Source organism: Manacus candei, unplaced genomic scaffold (assembly GCF_025592945.1).
Source record: "Manacus candei isolate 608988 ecotype Guabito, Panama unplaced genomic scaffold, ASM2559294v1 h1tg000119l, whole genome shotgun sequence".
Taxonomy (NCBI): domain Eukaryota; kingdom Metazoa; phylum Chordata; class Aves; order Passeriformes; family Pipridae; genus Manacus; species Manacus candei.
This window is the reverse complement of record NW_026138167.1, coordinates 3,090,804-3,111,309: the sequence shown is the minus strand read 5'-3', so window position 1 is coordinate 3,111,309 and position 20,506 is coordinate 3,090,804. Positions and strand designations below refer to the sequence as shown.

Below are 20,506 nucleotides of genomic sequence, written 5' to 3'. Positions count from 1 at the left end.
AAGTAACTTAATAAATGCATTGAATAGGCCCAGCAGTCTGGGTGCTACAACTGAATTTGGAACTAAAAGTGTCCAAGAATTTGAATCTCTGAACTGAGCCTTGTGTTCTGGATGGGTCTGTGGGACAGCTGGCCTTGGGTACAGCCACAACAGAAGTATTTGGCAGCTTTTGGAAACGGGGCTGGGCCAGGGAAGGGGGGGACAGAGGGAGGTGTGATTAGAGAGCTCATGTGCAGCCTCTGTGAGAGTAACCCTTCTCCTTGGGGTTTATCAGGATGATAATGAGAGCTGGTGCATTCTGTACTTACAAATCCCTAATACTGGGTGTTTTCTCAGGTAATATTCCGATTTGCCCTGGCACTTTTTAAATACCAAGAAGAGGAAATCTTAAAGCTGCAGGATTCCATGTCCATCTTCAAGTACCTTCGCTACTTCACACGCAACATACTCGATGCCAGGTGGGGAACTCGCACTCTGTGTCCTTGCAAGACTTGTAGTGGGGCATGGGAGAAGTGAGGGGGGGCTGTTTTGGTTTTATCTAGATCCTAAATCAGGTGTAAAGCAACTAGAGATGCAGCTGACTGCCAAGATTTGCCATGAGCACTCTAGATCTGGCAGAAGTGATGAATGCTGAGCTGGTAACTGTGAGGTGTGATGGAGGTTACCTGGTTTGGCTGTAGTGCCATGGTAGCAACACTTGAGAATTCCAGCCACAGGTGAAGTCTCCCCCTGCATTGCAGACACTATTTCTGCTAGCAAAGTGTTTTATGGTAAATAAAACCACGTCCTGGCTCAGGTGTTAAAAATGTGAGCCATGTCCTACAAGGCTTAGATCTGTACATCATTTAATGTATAGGCTACTGCTACTGGTTCCAGCTGATTCTGAGATATACTTGGAAGCAGAGAATAAACACAAATTAGATACTCTTCTGTTCTTCAGTCCTTACAGTTTGTAAATCAAGGTCTGGTGTTTTTAGGTTCCTGGTTTCAAGACTGTAGAGCAGCAGATTAATCTAAAAAGTCATGTTGGGGTTGGTTTAATGTCTGAAAATATTCAGGACATATATTGAAGCTCACTGATTTTCAATTTAGTGCAAAATCATATATTGAAATCTGAGGTGGTTTTTTTACTGTAATAAATTCCACATAAACTTAGGCTTCTACTTTGAATTCTGCTGGAAGAGCTGTTTAATATTTTTACTTCCTGTGTTTGTTTTGACTGGAGAGAAGTTAAAACTCAGTAATCTTACTCTGTGCTTGAAAAGGATTACTGGGACTGATGCAGAGAGAAAAAAATGAAATCTTTTTTACCTAATTTGAACAAAATTTTGATATTTAATCAGAGGTGAAGATTTCGGTTTCCATTCCTTTTCTGCTTCTGGAAATGATGTCTTGGTTCTCCTGTCTAAACTTTCTGGCATGGAAATAACTTATTTTAAAGGCTTCTAATATTGCTGTTAACAAAATGAGCTGATGGGGTATCACTGGCAGATGGGGAGTTCAAGCAAGGACAGCATTCAGTGCATCAAAGATATTTACAATACAAATATGCTCTGTAAGCCTTTGCCTACAGATTTAAAAGTGGGAGTTGCAAGCAGTGGTGCAGTGCCACCTAGGGAATAAGGATTTGCTGGGACTGACAAGCCAGGATTCCAACTGCCTGGTTTCTCCTTCTTTACGTTTGTACAAGTTTTACAGCATCAAAATTTGGACAGTACAAAAGCATGTAGAACGATGTCTTTCCTGATAAGGACCAAAAGTCATGTTGTAGAGGAAAAGTTCAGAAATCTTTTTTTAATAGAGTTCATGGGTGTCCTGGGTGGGTTAAAAATCTTTTCGCAGGGAATTTTTAAGTTCAAACTCTCTAGTAAAGAAATGTATCTACAAACATGTGCATGAGTATACTCTGGGCTGTAGAGTGTCATAGTTAGGTTTTTCTACAGGTACAGGTTGTGTTCCATGGCATGCTGTGTACAGTTGGAATATGTTCTGTGTAGAAATAGCAGGAAATCATTCTGGTTCACTCAAAAATACAAAACTAGCCTTAAATAAACTGTCCAAATAAGTTTTCCTAATATTTGGGTTCATCTGATAATTCAAGTAGACTAAATTAAATATTCCAATTCCCCTTTTTTCCTTAGTAAACAGTGAGATATTTTTAGGTGTAGATCAGCAACACTGATGTAGTTAACTCTGGACTGATTAGACAGGTCAGTTGCTGGGTGTGCTGTGACTGAAGGATGTGGTGCAGCATCACTCTGGGAGGGTGCTGGACCCTCTGGGGTGCTTTGCTGTGCCCTGACGAGCTTGGCTTGGCACCAGCTCAGAGATCTCTGTGCTCCAGCAGCAAAAGCCCAGAGCTTCCTTGCTGTATCAGTTTGGCTTGGACACGTTCTGTGTTCTCCTGGGCTGCATTTGTGTCATCCCAGGCTTTATTGGTCTCCTCGTTGTCGGGTTGTCTTGGTTAACTGGAGAGCTGACTGGTTTGGGGTTGAAGGGGCTTCAGTGGGTTATGTGGAGGAAGTTATCCAACCTACAGTGGGGTAACTGGGTGTACCAAGTGTTCAGTGGAGCCAGGGAAGCTCTGATTATCCCAGCTCATGTCTTCTGATCGGTGCTGTCAAGGCTGTGATCTCTGTAGCATTATACAGAGTTTGCTTTGTGAACTCCTGAGCATCTGATAACACTTCATTGCTTGAAATAACCTTAAAATGGAGTGCTTTGTAGAAATTTCTGGCAATCCTGATATCATCTGAGACCTGTTGAGTGTGAGAGACCAGAGATATGCCATGCAATAAGAACTGATAGGGATGAAGTTCAAAAGTGGCTTTAAAAAGCACCAACCGCGACTGATTGTCTTCTAACGTTGTGTCACCTTACAGGAAGCTGACTGCTATTGCCTTTGGAGACCTGAATCCCTTTCCCTTACGGCAGATCAGGAACAGGAGGACCTACCACCTGGAGAAGGTGCGTCTGGAGCTGACGGAGCTCGAGGCCATCCGCGAGGATTTCCTGCGGGAGCGGGAGACGTGCGTGGAGAAGAGGGACCTGATTAGCGACGATGAGGAGGACAGCTGAGACTGCCCGCCAGAAACTGTCCTCTGGCAGCGAGACCAAAGGGAGGGAACCTCCAAAACACTTTATTCCCCCTGTCAAACAGAATGTAAACGAGTTGCTTTTGGAAATATGCAGGACAGATTTCCAAACCCCAGCACTTTCAGCTGTAGCGCTTTGTGAGGAGGCCAAACACTTCTGTTTACATTGTTCATGGAGTCCTTTGTAGAGCACTTAATACCTGTCTCAGTTCAGGCAATCAGCTGAACTGCCAGTTGTTTTTTTTCCCCCAGTGCACCCTCAGTGTCTGGCTGTGAAACCAGAGTGAGAAAAGTCCCTGCTCTGTTTACTGCCCTCATTGCCATTCTGTGTGGTTTTGGTGTAATCCTGTTTTTTTGTAGTGCAGGTTCAATGTGAGAGGACATCATATTTTTTGGTCTCAGATTGGCTCAGTTCCTGAGGTCACTAACTAGAAAGGTATGGAGTGAAGCACAGGAAGAACTTTTACATTCCTTTGTCTTTTCCTGAAGTGACATGAAATGGATCTCCAAACAGAACACTTGAATATTTGTTCTCTAAAAGAAAGCTGAAACAAGTACCTATTTACCACTGAATGTTCAGTGTGTACTGAAACAGTGATATCAAACATCATTTATGCTTTTCAGGGCAGCTGTGTTGATAAAGATTCTCATTAATGCCAAGGGGTTTACAGATCAAATTCTGTTTAGAGCATTTTATTTCTCTTCATTTTTTTGATTGCAATGTTTCAAAAAAGGTCACAACCAAACTTCAGATATCGTGGAAGAATGGAGCTTGTCACAGGAGTACCATGCTTTAGTAGGTAATTATTTGTGTATCTATTGAAGGTTTGTTTTGTTATGGTTTGTTTCATTTTTTTTTTCTTTTAATACTTCTTCCTATTTAGGACTTAAGGTGAAGTCTTACTCTTCAAGAAGAAACAGTGTTCCTTTTGCATGAATGCAGACCTGTTGTACAGTAATGGTAGCTGTTATCAATCAGTCAGTCAGAGGAGCTGAAAGGTCACGAATTGAAGATCCTTTTCCAACAGAAAAATGCAATATTCTCTTCTGTGCTCAGCTTTACTGTGGGTGTTGGATGCACATCCTGCAAGACAGCTGTAAGGGGACACCTGGGGGTTGAGCTGCAGTGTTTCTGCTGTGACTGGAGGCTGCTCTTTCTCATTTCATGACTAGAAGTTCTGAGGATGAGGAGGGTGTCCTTGCTGGCTACTCTCTGGGCTTTGCAGTGTTTTTTCTTAAACTGTTACATCTTCAGGCTGTTGGATTAACTTAAATGTTGTGTCATGGTAAATCCAGGATTCAAATACCAGGCAGCAAATCACGCAGCTCTGGGGAAGTGGTTAATTGGCACAAAACCAAAATGAGTAATTGGGAAGAGTCAAGTGCATCCAGCTTTTATTTCTTGTGTTTTGTTTTTCTGAGATGTAGCTAGTGCTTTATTGGGTATAATCATGTAATCATTTATAAACATAAGTGTGTGTGCAGAGAGAAATCCTGCTTTTGTTTCATGGCACTTTTTTTTTTGTATTTTATTTTAGAGAATTTAGTTGTAGCCTTCTCCAAGTAAGCATATTATAAGTTAGTTTATCTGGAGGGGAAGTATTTAATCAGAGGTGAAGTTGTAACTTAGAGAACTACTTTTGATATAAAATATGCTTCCTATATGACAAAATTTTTACTTAGCCAGCAAATCATTGCCAATGAGGGACCCATGGTGTGATCATCTTGATTTGTATGTTCTTTATCTTCTAAAATGTCCCCTGCCTTGTCTATTGCAAGTAGTAGTTTGGGGTTTTTTTTAAAGTCCCTAGTTAGTCTTGATTGTGTCCTGGAGTTTGTCAGGCAGGGTTTTGATATTATTGCATGTACTGTATTCTTTTTCTACTTACAATCAGTATTTGAATACAAAAATGGGACCAGGTTTTCTAATTTTCTAGTTATGCTGTCTTGGTTTTGAAAGAGCTGGTCTCTAAATCAATCTGTCATGTTGGCTTTTTCTTGTTTATTTGCTTTAATGTTTTCAAGTGTTAAAGTTGTGGGGTTTTTTTTTTCCTAAGCTGAAGATCTTTCTTTCAGTGGCCACTATTGAGATACTAAGGTGAAGAACTTAAAGTATGTACTACCCTGTTTCTACAATCTGCTATTCTTTGGGTTTGAGTCTTCACTATGAACTAGTCCTATGACTTTAGGAGATGTTTCCAGACCGATTCCATTGAAGTCTTTAGGTTGTGAAGATAAAACTAACCATAGGGCAACTGTTCAGGAAGTTCTCAGCTGAGAAAACAGGACCTGTTACAAGACCACTTTTTTGTTCCAGTTGTGCTGGTGGTTAAATTTGTGTGTGCCTGTGTTGTGTGTTTCATTATATAAGTTGTTACCCAATTGTGCAGTAAAAATAAGTAGCTGTTTCTTCTGCCAGGGTGTGACTCCAATCCATGAATGTAGGAACCTTGTGCAAGTCATGTTGTCTCCAGGTTTTTTGTCTCCTTGCAAATATGAAATGAGTCGATGCTGTTATGCTCAAGTTCCAAACAAGCTGCTGGCTTCGTTTTGTTAAGCCTCTTTACTGATTCAGTGATGAGTTAAAAGGTCAAAAAGTTGCAGAGGCATCTAAGCTCTGGCCACTAGAAGTCTTCAGGGAGCAGAAATGAGAAGCAGGCAGCAGGAAGCGCCCTCAGGGGCAGCTTGCCCTGCTTGCTGTTGCAAATGTCTTAAGGTGACTTGGTTTTTTAGTGGTAACTTTGAAGAGCAGTAACTCCTTAGGGACATGCAGGATACTCAGGCAGTACTGACACTGATGGAACCAAGCCAAAATCCGGAGTGACTCAGGGTCTGCAGAAGCTGAAGTGCAGAGATACCCAGAGTGTGTGCTTGGGTGGGAGCTTGTGAAGTGGTGCCTGAGGGTTGAACACACTGCCAGCCAGCTGGGAGGAGATTGAGCTGTTAATGCAAATAAAGACTGCCAAGGTGATTTTTTTAACTTCAAGGTGATGCACATATGTGCCAAGAGTTCCTTGTGCATGGTTCCCACAATATGGGATGTAAACCAAACCACTAAGTTGCATCTTGCAGAATATTCTTCCATCTCCTTACACGTGTGCGAAGCTTCCTAGTGAAACTTCTGGTTACCTGTTTAAAATGTTGTATTACCTTCTGTTAAATAGGCCAAAAATTGGGGCACTACACCTCTAGTTACTAGAACTGCACAGTATTTCAGCTCTACCTGCCTGTGGGTACAGGTGGTGTTATCATCCAGTGTTATCACATTGTTTGGTGGTGTTCTTTTTACCAGCTATGTAATCAGTAAAAAGGATTTTTTGTTGCCCTTTAGGTGTCTTCTGTGAGAGGTTCTCCCCTTCCTCATAGTTTTTGTAACCATGGTAAGATATTTCAGCAGAAAGGGAAAGATATTTTTTTTTCTTTCTGGAGACATCAGGAATGACTGAATGGTGTCAAATTTGCCAGAGTTGTATGTTCACTCCTGTTTAACTGAGAAATGGAAAATGGATTAATTTAATGAAATTGTGTAGCAGTTTGTGACTGTTCCCTTAAGTGCCATGTCAGAAATCAGCAATATGCGGTACAAGAAATATGAATCACAAAACAGAAGTGATATTATCTTCATAAAGATCAATGTAAAGAAAAAAAATAAATTGTTTATTACTTTATAGCTTGCTTTTGTTCTTTTTTTTTTTTTCTTCCATAACAGATGAAAATGTCTGCAGGTGCAATCAGAACAAACCAGTAGCAGAGCTTGTATTTTTGTCTGATACTGTGATTTGAGAGAATCCAATTGGGCTTTGAAGCTTGAAGATGTGAACTATAAACATGTTGCATGCAGGTGGTGCTGACTGGGTCAACTTGGGATTGGTGTCCTTAGTTTTTTGGGAGAGGAGAGGAGGGAAGGGAAGATGAAATAATCATGAGTGTTTGCAGGGAACACACTTTCTAGGAAACATAGATTTGTATGATCTCTCCTGACACCAGAAGCCTCCCTTGGAGGCTTGGTACTGATGTTCTGCTAAAGGCTTTGTAGTCCAATGCATAATTTCAGCTGCTTTGAAAATTTAACCAAGTACTGAATTGATTTGGAAATCCTGTCCCAATGTCTGTCTTTCAGATATAACTTTTGCATTGTGGAGTTGCTTGATTCCCTTAAAGAGGCTATCAAGTACCTCAGCTACTTCTGATAGAAAACTTTTAACAGCTAAAGGTTTGTGAGGGAGGAAAAAACAGGAGTTGACGTAACTTGCGTGTCCAAGCAGATCTTTAGTAAGTAGAGGTGAATAGTGCACTGTTCTTGTCCTCTGGCTCTGCTGCAGAATGGCAAGCTGTTATAGCAGGACATATGGCACAGCTGGAAATCGGTTCAAAGGGGTTGCAAAACAGGATAGAGATCAGCAGTTGAGGCAGAACATGACTATGGCCTAAGGACCTCCTGTCCTGTATACTGCAAATTGAAGTCAGAAGTAAACAGAAAATTCTGGGAAGAGTGCACAGAGAGCAGTGTCCTCACTTGGACACTCGGCACATTTAGCTTGAGCAGGTTGTGTTGCCCTTGCAGCTGCTGGGGCCTGCACAGAACAGCTGAGACTCCCATTTGCTCCTTGGGACTAAGCTTGAGACATCTGTTCTCAGTGGAATTGCAGTAAGGATGTGAGTGGGGCTTAGGCTGGTTCCTAAGCAATGCATAACTTAGAGAGAGGATAAATGCAGTTGGCCTGCTCTGAACTGAGCCCCAATACCTGCAGAGCCTCACTGTGTTCTGGGTGCCTCAGGAGCAGAGCATGCACTGAACCTGCTGGTATTACAGCATGTCAGGTGTTCATTCTGTGGGATTTTCAGGAGTGCTAAACATAGCTTCCTTATCTGCAGCCCCTTGACCTCAGCTGAAAGCAGAACCCATGTAGTGCTGAAGCTTTAGGAATTCCCACACAAGTACCTTCCCTCAGATAATGCAAAGGAAGGGTGTGCTCTGGCTTGGAAACTCCCTCCCTGCAAAAGAAGGTAAAAGGTTCAGTCATAAGGAAGTTAGAGTGGTGTTCTGTGCTGTAGGAGCCAAACTTGCCTTCAGCTCAGTGATGTCCATCTGTAGTGCCAGCTTTTCAGAGGGTCAGAGTAGAAAGCAAAGCTCAGGACTGTACACGAGATGTGACTTAAAAACCAAACAGTTACTTAATAAGAAAGCTAACTATGCTCGACCCTAAATTAGTCTGGGGTGTTGTAAAAAGAAGTAAAGTAATTAAAACATCTGATACTAGAATATACCTGTTAAATGAAGAGGACTTTGGCCTTAATTAACATTCTCCTGCCCTTGAGCAATTGCATCCTGCCTGTGTCCCTCAGATGCAGTGGATCTTTGGTGTGTACAAACCAGTCCCATTTTTGCAGTGAGCTGCCTCTAAGACTTCAGGTTTGTGCTAAAGAACAGACTCAGTGATGTCTTCAGGAACTGTGATTGGTGATGAAACTGTAAAATAAGCTATTTGCCTGTGTTAATAAATGCAGGTGTTGTTTTTCTGGTGTTTGATCCTGGGACTCCCCCTTGGGAACATAAGGTACAGCCTTCCTTCTCCTTCACTTCCTGAAGGGGGCTGGTAAATGCATGGCTGCAGTGTTTGCTGGTGCTGCCTGCTGGAAACACTACTCAGCTTTGAGTTTTCCTTTCTGTGCTTGTCCTGTATGCACATCAAGGCTTTCACCTTCATTGCCAAAGATGTTACAGAGAAGTCTGAGTTAGTGTTGTAACGGTGAACAACTACAGAATAATTCAGGAGCTGCATCTTCCTTAGGCAGAACCTGTGCTTGGGCTTGCAAGCCCTATGGACATGGCACCAGGGATGGGATTCAGTCCACCCTTGCTCTTGGAAACCTTGCAGGGCTGGCCAGCAAATAGGAAATTCAAATTGGGGTTATTTGGGGTCTAGGGAGAGCTTGTCCCAGTTTGAAAAGCAGTTGTGCTGTTTTGTTCCCTTCCTTGCAGCTGGGAGCAAACAAAGGAGGTGGCCTTCCTGCTGTGCCCTTTGCTCTGGGAATTTTTATAGGACGATTGCTATGACTTCCACATGATCATATCACATTGTAGAGCTAAAGGCGAGGAATGCAGTGTCTGTATTTCCCTTTCAGAGAGTTCTGAATACTTCCACTGCCCTTTAAAACCTTTACTATTGCTTCCCTTTCCTGTTCTCAACCCTGTGTAACATCAGCTGCAGCCACTTTCCTTTTGGAATTGGGAGAGCTGGGTGGAACCCGTGGGCTGTGACCACTCCCAGGGCAGGCAAGCAGGGCATAGTTCAAACAAGTCTGAACCCAAGTTTCTTTTCAACTGTGATAATAAAAAGCACTGTCTTTAAGCACTTGCCTAGAACAAAATTATTTTTTAATTCATCTATCTTTGCATCTTCCTGCAAATGGAAACAGCCTTCCTAATTATGTATGGTAAGTTACCATAGCTTTGTGTTACATTAACCACAGGGAGAATTGGAAGTGAGGGCAACCTGGCACTTGTATTTGATTTTGAAGGTGTGAACAATCCATCATTCCTCATTAACAAATGATGGATATTAACTTGCCCAGAATAAATGTCAGGAGGCCAAACAGTATTTATTGCAATTACTGTCTGCCAAATAAAGAGGGAGAAAATCTAGTTTTACAGGTTTTGGGGATGTCTCTATGATAGGAGAGTGAGCCTATGAAGGATGTCATTGCTGGTAGCCAACACTTGGGGTGGGGCAGCTTGGAAAGCAGAGTGGCAGAGGTTTGTTGGGGTCGTGCACGTTAATGCAGCTTGAGGTGCACAGTGAGGACTGGGAACGTGTCTTTATAGCACATTCTTTATATTGTTTTATATCGCCGTTCTTTATATCACAGCACTTTCTTGAACAAGCAGTGGGCAATTTCACTGGGTGAGTTTCAGACCACACAATAACCAATCTAGGCTCGTATTAGAATACAGAACAAGGCTTATGCGACTTGCCTTATTTTCTTGGTATTGTTTTCATGTATCTACTAAAGCACTGTTCCCCTGTGCTGCTCTGGAACGCTTCGGACTAGCCCAGTGTGGTTTATCCGCGTCCCACCCGTGGGAATGCGGGGCTCTCACAGCCCCACGGCACTGCTGCGGCCGCGCCGGGAGCCCCGGACCGGGACACACTCACGGCCCTGTCCCTGAGGGTACCCCGGGTCCCAGGAGCCCCGGACCGGGACACACTCCCCGCCGTGTCCCTGAGGGTACCCCGGGCCCCGCCGCCCCCGCGGGGCTGCCCTGGGCGGAGCGCGGGGCCGGGCCCTCCCTCTGCCCTCCCTCTGCCCTCCCTCCTGCCCTCCCTCTGCCCTCCCTCCTGCCCTCCCTCGCTCTCGGCACGGGGCGGGCGGCGGGCACGGCCCCCTCAGGCTCCCTCCTCCGGCACGGCCCCCTCAGCCTGCTCCGGGCGCAGCCTCCCTGCTCCGGGCACGGCCCCCTCAGGCTCCTGCCGGCCCCGACCCTCCCCGCCCGGCGGACGCGGTAAGTGGGCGCTTCCCCCCTCAGCCCCCTCTCCATGTTCTCGCCGTGCGCTCCTCGCACCGAGCCGCCCTCACGCTGCTCCCGGTCCGTGTGCCGCGGTTCGGGCAGAGCCGAGGTGTCCGGCCGGGCGGAGCCCCGGTGGGTCCCTGCCGCGGGCCGGGCTGTCGGCGGTGCGGGCGCTGTCCCCGCTCGCACGGCGTGTGCCGGCTCCTCCCGCAGCACCCCCTCGGTGAGCAGCTCCCCCCGGGCTGGGCAGCCCAGCCGTTCCACACACCCCCCGTTACCTGTTGGCACCGCTCGGCCCGGCCGCCTTTCTGCCCGAAGCCGTTGGGGACGGTCGGTCCGGGGTTCGCACCTCAGCTCGCTGGCACCGTTCAGGCAGTGCCCTGCGACCCCATCGTGTTTATCCCCGAGTTCCCTCCTGCCTTTTCCCTCGCACAGCGTCCCTCGGGATGCGGTGGGTTTCTGTAACCTGCTCCTCTGGGGGTCCTGTTGCAGCAGCGCAGGGGGACTGCTTTGGCCTGGCCTGCATCCTTTTAGAGGGCAGTCAAAAAGGAAGATGTGAATTAGAGGGTGGAAACGTGCGGCAATTGCTCCTGCTTTGGCTGGTCACCCACCACCCGCTGCGGACCGCGCTCGGAGCGCTCACCTGCTTGCCGTGTGGGGAAAAGCGCAACTCTGCCGCTTTGGAGAGGCGTTTGCTCTGAAACATCCGTAGGTTTCAGACCTTCCCGTGCTTTTTTATTTGCGAAAAACGTGCGATGGCAGAGGCGACTTTGGGTCAGTGCCGCGCCTGATGTGCGGCGGTAATCCCTGCCGGCGCCTCGGGGACGGCAGCGGGCAGTGCCCCGCGGTGCCAGCGTGCCGGGCATTGCGGGCTTCCCCGGCTCCCGTGTCCCGGAGCTCGCCCCGGGATCATCGCTCAGGCACCCGAGGGGCTGGGATCGCTTACAGCGCCCGCCCCGGCCCCTGGCTCTGCGCTGCGAGCTGGAATCAGCTGCAGAGCCGGCGCCTTTGGTACGTGTGCCTGAAGCTTGGAAATACATCCCCGGGTCATTCACCACACGTGTAATTACTGCAGGGTAAATTTGGGATCCCTTGAGAGTCACTGGTAGGAGCTGTGGTTCCATAATGGGACTGAACGCTCAGCTGGTGGGTGTGTTTTGTGTCCGCTATAGACACGTAGGCAGTAATAACTGCCTCAGTTCTCTGACAGAAATATTTAGGCTGCTGTTGTTTCCTGAGAGGAAAATATTTTGGTGAAAGTAAGAGTTTTGATGAAATTAGTATAATTTTTAACTGTGCTAGATTTATTTGAAAGCAAAGGGTAAAAACTACTTGGGTAGTTTGGGTTTGGGGTTTTTCTTTCCTGTTGGATAAAAGAAAACAGAAGGAAATGTGAAAGAAGGAGTGAAAGTGAAAGAAGGGTGCAAGAGGAAAACACTTTAATTTTTATAAAAATCTGTTTTCTTTTAGCCTAGGGCACCAAAACTAGAAGACAATATAACTTTCATTTGTTTGGTGGGTTTGATTTTTTTTTTTTTTAATTTTTTTATTTTTTCCCACCCAAATGATTAATTTAAAACAGTCCAGTTTTGATTCTAAACTCTTTTGGTAGTTTTTTCAGAATTATAAAACAGTTCATAAGGGAAGTTGATACTTTGGTCTGTTGTTTTGTCATATAAAAACATGCCACAGGGGATGGTTCTGAGGTTGGCAGAGGGTTTAGTCATTCAGCTCATGTCAGGTGTACTTGAGAAAATAAGATGACTCAGCTGTTACCTCAGTCACTTGAAACTGGTTTCCTTAGAGTAGAAGACACCCTAAAGGAAAAGAAATCTAAAGCTGCTGGCAAGGCAAATGGTCCAACAGTTTTGGTCTCACCTCTGTTTTCTGTAATCTGCTCTCATTCAGTGGTGGGTGGACACTTATCATGGTTTGACATGTATAGACCAGTCACTGATTGTCACATAATTTGGTGATGACCAGCTAATAACTTCCCTGTGCAGAGAAATTTTTATTGAAGGAGAGAAATAGAACCTCCTTTCTTCTGCTCCTCCTAAGGCAGATTCTGTCACCCCCTACAGAAGAGTGGCTTTCAGTACATTAATTTGTCTTTTCACACAGCACAAGCTGCTCTAGAAAGGCACTTCTGTGCTGGAAGAAGAATGTCTGTACCCAGGTACTGATAGAAAGTATGTGTTTAAATTTGTGTCTTAGATCACAATGGGAAACTGATTTCTTAGGGTAAAAAAGCTCTCATTTCATGGTACAGCAGAGTTTAGGAATGTGGAGAGATTAGGCAGGAGATGTTTCTAGTGCCTGAAACTGCCATCTCAGAGGCCTGTATTCTATTTCTGGCTTTGCTAGAGCTTTGTTACATGTCTGTAGGAAAATCATTTGCCCAGGGTAAGCAATGCTTTGCTGCCTTGGTTTGTGTAAACAAGAGTTGGATACAGCAGCAAAAGGTGAGGTATTTTATACTTATATTAAACATTTACTGTACTGTGGAGTGTCATTATGGAAACACAGCAATACAGATGCTGAGTAGAGGCTGGCCTTGGTATGGAAATGCTCAGGAAAAAAAGTGGCTTGTTCTATTTCCTGAATGTACAACTTTTTTGTCTGAGTGAGTCAAAGATGAATTGACCATCTCTAATTCATTTCTACTTTCACTTATCACCATAAGTAAAATCACCACCTGACTAGAGAAAAAAAATAACGAAGGCTCTCATTCCTCCTTTGATGTTCTTGTGCTCTGTACTTGCAAACGGAGTCCAACAAAACTTGTAGTCTAAAAAAATCTTTGGAAGTGAAATCACCTTGATTTCCTAAGTTCAGTGTATAATATTTATGGAGTGTTATGTTCCTGCTGGTGAATGGCATTTTTATTTCGGGTGAATTTGAAGTGTGTGAAGGTTGTCTGTTGTTGGCCTATCCCCCTTGTGCTGTGTATTTGCTAATGGCAATTGTTTTGGGTCATCAAGTGTGTGATCTATTTTGGGCATCTGCTAACTGTGGCTGTTGGGTGAAAGCCAGGGAGAGATGTCTGTGGAAGGCAGGACTGGATAACGGGAGTGAGGGACGTGGCAAACACCAACACACCAGAGGTGCCCCTGGGGGGTCTGAACACTTTGCAGCAGTTTTGCCTTCAGCCTTCAGAAACAAGGCTCTAGGCTGAAAAGGGTGCAAGTTAAAAGATCAGTAAAAGGGATTAGAATTGTTTGGTTATCTTTGAGATAATATTGCATGAGTTCTGTGCACCTGCAGAATTTGCTTTGTTCTTTGGAGGGTGCTGGGAGAGGAGTGAACTTGTCAATCAAACATAAAAGTGACTGTGTTCCCAGAGGCATTTTAGGTGGGTTCCCCACTCTCAAAGCAATGTTTTTAACTTGCTCTTCTGAATGGCAATGAACTCTCTCTGAAAACAATTATTTTTTAGGTGTGTTTGCATTAATGTTGTTTGTAACCATGTACCTGGGATTCTGATGAGGGGAGTAGTCAGCTTGAGGGATTTACCATCTTTGGGCAAGTCTCAGCAGTGTCTCTTCATACCTGGGCATTTTCCTGCACTGGACTTTTGCATGTGCTCAGAACTTAATTTTGCAGTTCAAAAGGTTTGGGGTTTTAAGCAAGGCTTGGTATTGTCCTTTGTTTGCTTTTTTGAAGTCTGTGAGGGCTGAACTGGTTTTTCACCAACACCTCAGAAAATTCTGCTCTGAACAATTTTAAGCAGCATCAGACAAACTTAATAAGGAGCCAATAGCTCAGAAGTGTCCTCGTTCTTGTAAATGCTGCTAAAACATTTATTGAGTCTGGTTTCAAGCCCTGGGCAATATTGGTCAATGAGCTTTCTGTGAAATTATGAAAGATTGCTTGAAGAATACAGTAATTTGCATACAAAGTGCAGTTTATTTTCATTGAGAAGAAAAATAGACCTTTTTGTCCCGGGCATGAATGTGGCTTTGGGAAGGAAATTAATGAGCAGAGTAACAGAACAGCTCACCCGGCTTCGCCTTGACAAACTGAAAATACAAAGGCAGAAAATGGCTGAGAAAGTATTGGGGTGGAAAGTGGAAGTGGAAAGAAATAACCCACGTTGTAACACATCATTCTCACCACTGACAAGTGTTGGTTTCTGCAGTGTATTTTAATGGTGGGATGGTTTTTCTGGGCTTCTGTGTCACAACCAGTGTGGTTTCTCTCTGATGGAAACAGGTACCACTTCTCAGCCTGGGTGTTGTGTAATTAGTGCTCACTGCCTCATAAGGGGACATCTGATTTTGTTGATACCCCTTTACTTACTGCTACTGTTTTTTGAAAGAGTGAAAGTAATTCCCAACTCCTGTCAATGTAAGCATTGATGTAGTAGCCCTTCTGCTTGAAATAAAGCAGTCGAATAGTTTTCCTCCTAGGTTTTGCTAACATCAACCAAAAAGTATATGTAGAAGCACTAAGAGACTATTTCTGTTCCTTTGAAGCAATAGAAGGAGCATATTTGGAAAAGAATTGAATTGATACTCTACATTCCACCCCTGTGTTAGAAGTGAATGGTTTATAGAAAGGGTGGGGGCACACAAAGCAGCCAGTCCTTTTGCTGAGGTGAGTACATGACAAAAAGTGGGTGCATTTTGGTGAGCTGTTGAATTTTTACAAAGTATTTGCTGCTTATGAGATATGCTTTTGTCAGAGAAAAATCTTCAAATTATGTGCATTTCAAGTTGACAGGAATACTGCAGTTGCTCTTTGGTGCTTAGTCCTGTTCTATAATAAGTCTGCTGATCTATCAAAACAGCTGAATCTTCTTGCAACACTGAGTTGAGCTTATTTCTAAAGGATCAAAATAGAGCTTTATTTTGTAGTGAAATATGCTTCACAGTTTGCCCCAGTGGGATGCCAACCACTGCTATTTAAAACCATGCAGGAGCTGTGTAGAAATATAGAACCTGGAAGTTCCCAGTGCATCTGAAGCAAGAAGCATCTGGGATTCATACAGAAAAGCACATTACATGGACAAGTACAGATATAGTGCTGAAGCCTAGAGATGTGTGAGAATCACTGCATGGCTCAATGTAGTTAGATTTTGTCGTGATGCTTGGAGGCCTCACAGCTATTTTATGTGTTCTGATCTGAATAGTGGACGTTGTTTGGGCTGTTGGGGATGATGCCAGTGTTCATCTACACAGGGGACATCAAACATGTCCTAACCCGACCGGTTATTCTGTTCAAATCTATTCTGTCACCATAACTTGTGTTGCTGTGGAGGTGTGTCCCAAGCAATAATGTGATTTCTGATCATCTTCCCATCCCAAAGCAGCCCAGCATAATGCACTCACAGATGCTCAAATGCACCAAGGAGAGGCTTGTCTTTCCAGACCCCACCGAGCTTATCAGCTTAAAAATTGTGGTCAGGAAACAATTGCACAGACCATGCAGAGTAACAAGTGCTGCTTGTGTTCTCCTCATCTGAAACATCGAGTGTGTGGGGAAAGATGTGCTGAAAGCTCTGTAGATGGGATCCCAAAGCCTTTTCCCAGCAGCAGCTCAGCTGTCTGTTTGCTGTCCTGCCTGTGTGCCCCAGGAGCTCTGCCTGACCTGAGCAAAAGGAAGCTCTGCCTGGTGCTCTGCCTGGCTCGGGATCTGCCTGCTGGCACTTTATTGAAGGAGCCTGTAATGCTGATTCTCATGCTGGCTCTCTTTGGTGTAGTGTAGAGGCTTTATTGTCCATAAGTTTGTCAAATTATTAATTAATTGTTTTGCTTTCATCACATTTGTGTTTCAGGGTGTGTTCTGTTCTTCTGGTTCAGTATGTGCTCAGGTACATCAGCGAGGGCCAGGAATCACCTTCACTTAAGGGTGCTCACCTCTTTCCAGGTTTGAACCCTCACTGTTTGGCTGAGACTGCTAAATTAATTATTTTGATTGATCAGTGGTGACTTTGGCCATGAATGAGCTGCAGTGGATCCAAAGTGACTATACCAAAGTGTGTGTTACTGACACTTGGCCTCTTGGAAGACCCTAATGAATGTCACTCTTTATTGATATTCCAGCTGCATCATCTTTGAGCATCAATGAAAGACCAGGCATGGCTTTCTTCAAGCAGCAGAAGGTGGAGGACGTTTATGACATTGGGGAAGAGCTGGGAAGGTAAGGATGCACTGCTGACACCGGATGATTGTAAAAGCTGCCACGGGGGATATTTGCCATATATCTTCAAACTGTGACTCTGCATGCTAGCCTAAATCAGTCACAGTACACAACACAAACACAACCCCTGACCAAAACTGCACTTTGGATATTTTAGGGTTTTTTTAGTTGAAGTGTGCTAACTGTGTTTCCTGTTTCTTTTTTTGCAACTAGGACAACAAAAGGTATGTTCACATTGTCTTTCATAGATAGGTGTCTGTGTCTGTGCTGTAGACTGAGCTCACCTGAGCCAGCTGGGGAACAGGAACATCCCGTGCTGTTGTCACAGAGACAGCACTTGATTTTGTCTGGTTCTGGCCAGCCCTGCTCAGCACTGTGACACAACACATCCATATCTGCCTGCAAAACACTGTGCTTGTGTTCCTGAAAAGATTTACCTGTTGGGATTTCAGCTGGACTGGTTAATGCCTCTGTATAGCTTTTCATCCATAAAGGCTAATCTGCAGGTATTAATTACAGCTGTAATTACCACCTGTAATCATGCTTCACCATAAGCACCTGCTGAAACACTGCTGGGTGTGTGGGCTGGACACACAGGGTTCCCCCAGCCCTAAGTAACATGCAGAGCTCTGGGTGAGGAGAGCTGCTGTCCAGCCCTCCAGTGTTTTCCTTTTTAATATGTAAATAGCTAAATTAGGGCTATAGACACGTTGGCTTCTTTCCCAATGTCTGGCAGTTGGTTTTGATAAATAACTGTGTATGTGCAATTACCCTTTTTCAAGAGCCAATAATTTAGTTCCATTAAAACACTTCAGTTGAAGCTGTTTGCCTGCCAAATCTTTTTTTTTTTCACTCTCAGCTGTTTCACCTTTAGAGTTGGTGAGAAAAACTTCTTTTAAGGGGAATGGGGTTCGTTTGGTTGTTTGTTTTCCATTCCCTTCCCTCTCAGGAAGGCCTTGACTATTAACTTTTCTGTACTTGTTTACTTTTGAGTAATGACTAGCACTGAGAGTATCAGTCTGACAGTGCAAACCTGACCACAGTGAGCTGTGTAGGAATTCAGTGTGTGTGTGTGCAGGGTGTAATTGCTGTGGTTTTTTAACCTAGGAGGCCCTAGTATGTGCTGGAACAGTCAAAGTGCCAAAGGGAGAGACTGGAGACTGAGTAGCTTAATTTTAATTTGGTTTCCGAATTGGATTTGGGAATCTTTTGAGATGATGAACGTCACTCTCCTCTTCAAGCTGATGGATATTTGGCACTTTGAATGGAGGGGTTGTTGAAGCAACGTGGTAGAGGCTGGCCATTGCTGTTGAATCACCCTGAGAGGCCTCAGGCTGTGTGGTCAGAGCAGCCCTCCTCCTCCCCTGGCTGGGGGTACAATGTCACACTGTCTTTGGCAGTGTATTTTTACTTTCACGTGTGAGGAGCTCTGCAGAGCTCTTGTTTCAGCTCTGTGTTAAATGTGAAGTGTCACCTGGTTCATCATACCTGTATATCTCTGAGCAGGAACTACTGATAAGGGCCAGTGATAAATGGTATCTTGCTTTGTTAGAAGCAGAATAACATGCTGGACAGATTGCAGTGGCTGATGTGTTCCACTGCTGACTGATGCCCTTAGAACCTGGGGATGCCTTTTATTAGTTCACTGTGTTTGCAACAAGCTGTTGGTTGCTGGCAGGTAAAAGGGCTCCTTTCTTGTAATTTTGGCAGCAGGAGTCACTTAGAAAACTAAGGTTTCCAAACACCATCTGTGAAGAGTCTGTCCTGTTCTCGTCCTCCTGAGCCTGTGACTTCTTGAGAGCAAAAGTAGTTGTTAATACAGGACTAAATCCTTCTTCTGGCTCAGCCATAAGATGGAATGGAGGATGTCACTGCCAGAGCCAGCACCTGCTTGACTATTTGCACAGCACCAGGGAAGGGATGCCCCCTTTACACAGCAAATGCTGCTTCCCAGGGCTGAGCTGGGTCTGGGCTGGTGGTGACATGAGACATTCCTGTCCTAGGGCAGCAAAGGCTCCTCAGCCCCCACTGTGCAAACCCTGCAAACAGCATTTGTGACTCCTCAACCAGACCACACTCACGGTCCCTACTGGGCTGGCAGCAACTCAGAGGGTGCTCTGAGGGCAGTTGTGTCCCGAGCCCGGGCAGTGGTGTGAGAGCAGCCCCTCTGCAGGAAGGGGGAGCAGGTTTTCCATAGCTGCAGCTGCACGTGGAACTCCCTGCTTGGCTCCAACGTTCCCTCAGTCTTTCAAATATTAATCTTAGGTTTACAGCTCTGTTGCTCAATTTCTCCAAAGGGTAAACGCAGGGAACGATGAGTCAGGCACTTGGTGTTGGAGACAAGTTGCTGATGGCCTTGTCCCTTGTAGCAGCCCAATGTGTGCAATACTTGAAACACACACATATAACCAAGTCACTTCCCTGATATCAGCCAGTTTGCAAGTCTGAAGTCTGTGTGGACTGAGGTTCTCTAGCCACAGCTGCAAGGGAACCTAAAAAGAGGAGCCTATAAAATGAATTTAGTACATTGTTTCCACATCGTAAGCAAATAATACAGCTTACTGCTAGGATATTCAAATATTAATTTTTTTCTTTGTCAAAATTGATGGCAAGCAAAGGAGAGAGTTTAGGAAACTTATTTGAAAATGAATATGTATGAGGATTTATTTAAAAAGCCCTCAGTTTTACTAGGCTGGCAGTCTAGAAGAGGTAGAAAGCAACGTGGACTGAAGTGATCAGTGCCTGCAGAGGTATTAGGAGACTGTCTTCTCTCTCCCCCTCTCCCAAGGGTGCTAGATAGTGTGATCTGGGAGTACCTTTTTTAGTCCTCCCCAGCATTTAATGCTGTCACTCTTTGCAGGCGTCAGACTCTCTGGCAGATTGAGTTTTTCTGTGCCTGAGCTGTTGATCAAAAATAGATGCTTCAAAACTTATTTTTCACAGAATGTTTTCGATATGGATCCCTTTGTAAATGTGAGTTTGTGTTGCTAAACACCTGTTTTATTCAAGTAATGAAAAACTGCATCCTTTAATTTTGATTTTAATAAACTTTGTGAGAAACATTAACAGATTTGCCTGTTTTGAGCAGGATCCTGGTCTAAGCCCTTTGCAGGAACGTTGCAGCAGATCATTCTTAATTTATAAAAGGCTGTACCACAGAGCCATTAATCTCTTTCCTAAATGTGTTGCCAGCCAGGCTGTGAGAGCTGTTGACATTTGTGCCTCCTGGGCAGTGTCACTGTTACAGGTCTGAGGGTGGGAAGTGCCACGGAGCTGTCCCAAAGTGTTCTGTACCAGTGCCCACTGAGAAGGTGTGTCCCTGCAGGGAGGTGTGAGGGTGGCAGTGTCCTGGGGCAGTGTCCTGCTCCCTGCAGCTCAGCTCTGCAGTGTGGGAGGGCTCACACTGAACAGAGGCACTCCACAAACCCCAGAGGGATGTTTGTGGGCATGGAAGTCTCCCCTCTGCACTGTGGGAAGGAGCTCTGCCTTCCTCCAGCATGGGCCAGCCTTTCCAGTTGCCACTCCAGTCTCTGGCCTCTCTTACTGACTGGGACCTGTGCTTATCCCTCATTCCTGGTTCAGTCAATGCCTTCATGCCAAAGACAATTACTGGGATTTCTCTTGGTTAGTTTGGGCATAATCAAGTCTTCCTTTCTCAGCCCCTGCAGAGTGAGGCTGAGAGAAAGATAAAGCCAAGCTCAATCTTTCATCAATGGCTCATCATCCCTCCTGTAGTCCCCCCTCTCCAGCTACAGATTCC

The 20,506-nt window shown here is 44.8% G+C and overlaps 3 protein-coding genes across 8 annotated transcripts in view; 2 read left to right on the top strand and 1 right to left on the bottom strand.

The window, feature by feature from the left end:
- TBC1D2B (TBC1 domain family member 2B) overlaps positions 1–6,763 on the top strand; it is a 33,101-nt gene extending 26,338 nt beyond the window's left edge. For all 3 annotated transcript variants that reach the window (XM_051770495.1, XM_051770494.1, XM_051770496.1), the window contains exons 12-13: positions 337–458; positions 2,883–6,763. In XM_051770495.1, the coding sequence (XP_051626455.1) occupies positions 337–458; positions 2,883–3,078 (318 nt within the window). In that variant the 3' untranslated portion in view covers positions 3,079–6,763. The remainder of the gene's footprint in view (positions 1–336; positions 459–2,882) is intronic.
- A 971-nt stretch (positions 6,764–7,734) lies between these two features.
- On the bottom strand, positions 7,735–12,232 carry LOC127462127 (uncharacterized). The gene is made up of 3 exons (XM_051770545.1): positions 11,249–12,232; positions 10,884–11,132; positions 7,735–8,090 (listed from the first exon to the last, which is right to left on the bottom strand). Exons 1-3 carry the CDS (start codon positions 11,727–11,729, stop codon positions 8,044–8,046), a joined length of 777 nt encoding a protein of 258 aa, XP_051626505.1. The 5' UTR covers positions 11,730–12,232; the 3' UTR covers positions 7,735–8,043.
- Positions 10,451–20,506, top strand: part of DAPK2 (death associated protein kinase 2) — a 42,133-nt gene continuing 32,077 nt past the window's right edge. For 2 of the 4 annotated variants that reach the window (XM_051770524.1, XM_051770525.1), the window contains exons 1-2: positions 10,451–10,599; positions 16,650–16,746. In XM_051770524.1, the coding sequence (XP_051626484.1) occupies positions 16,685–16,746 (62 nt within the window). In that variant the 5' untranslated portion in view covers positions 10,451–10,599; positions 16,650–16,684. Of the gene's footprint in view, positions 10,600–13,544; positions 15,202–16,381; positions 16,474–16,649; positions 16,747–20,506 lie in introns of those variants that run through there. The other 2 variants (XM_051770523.1, XM_051770522.1) reach the window with 2 other exon arrangements.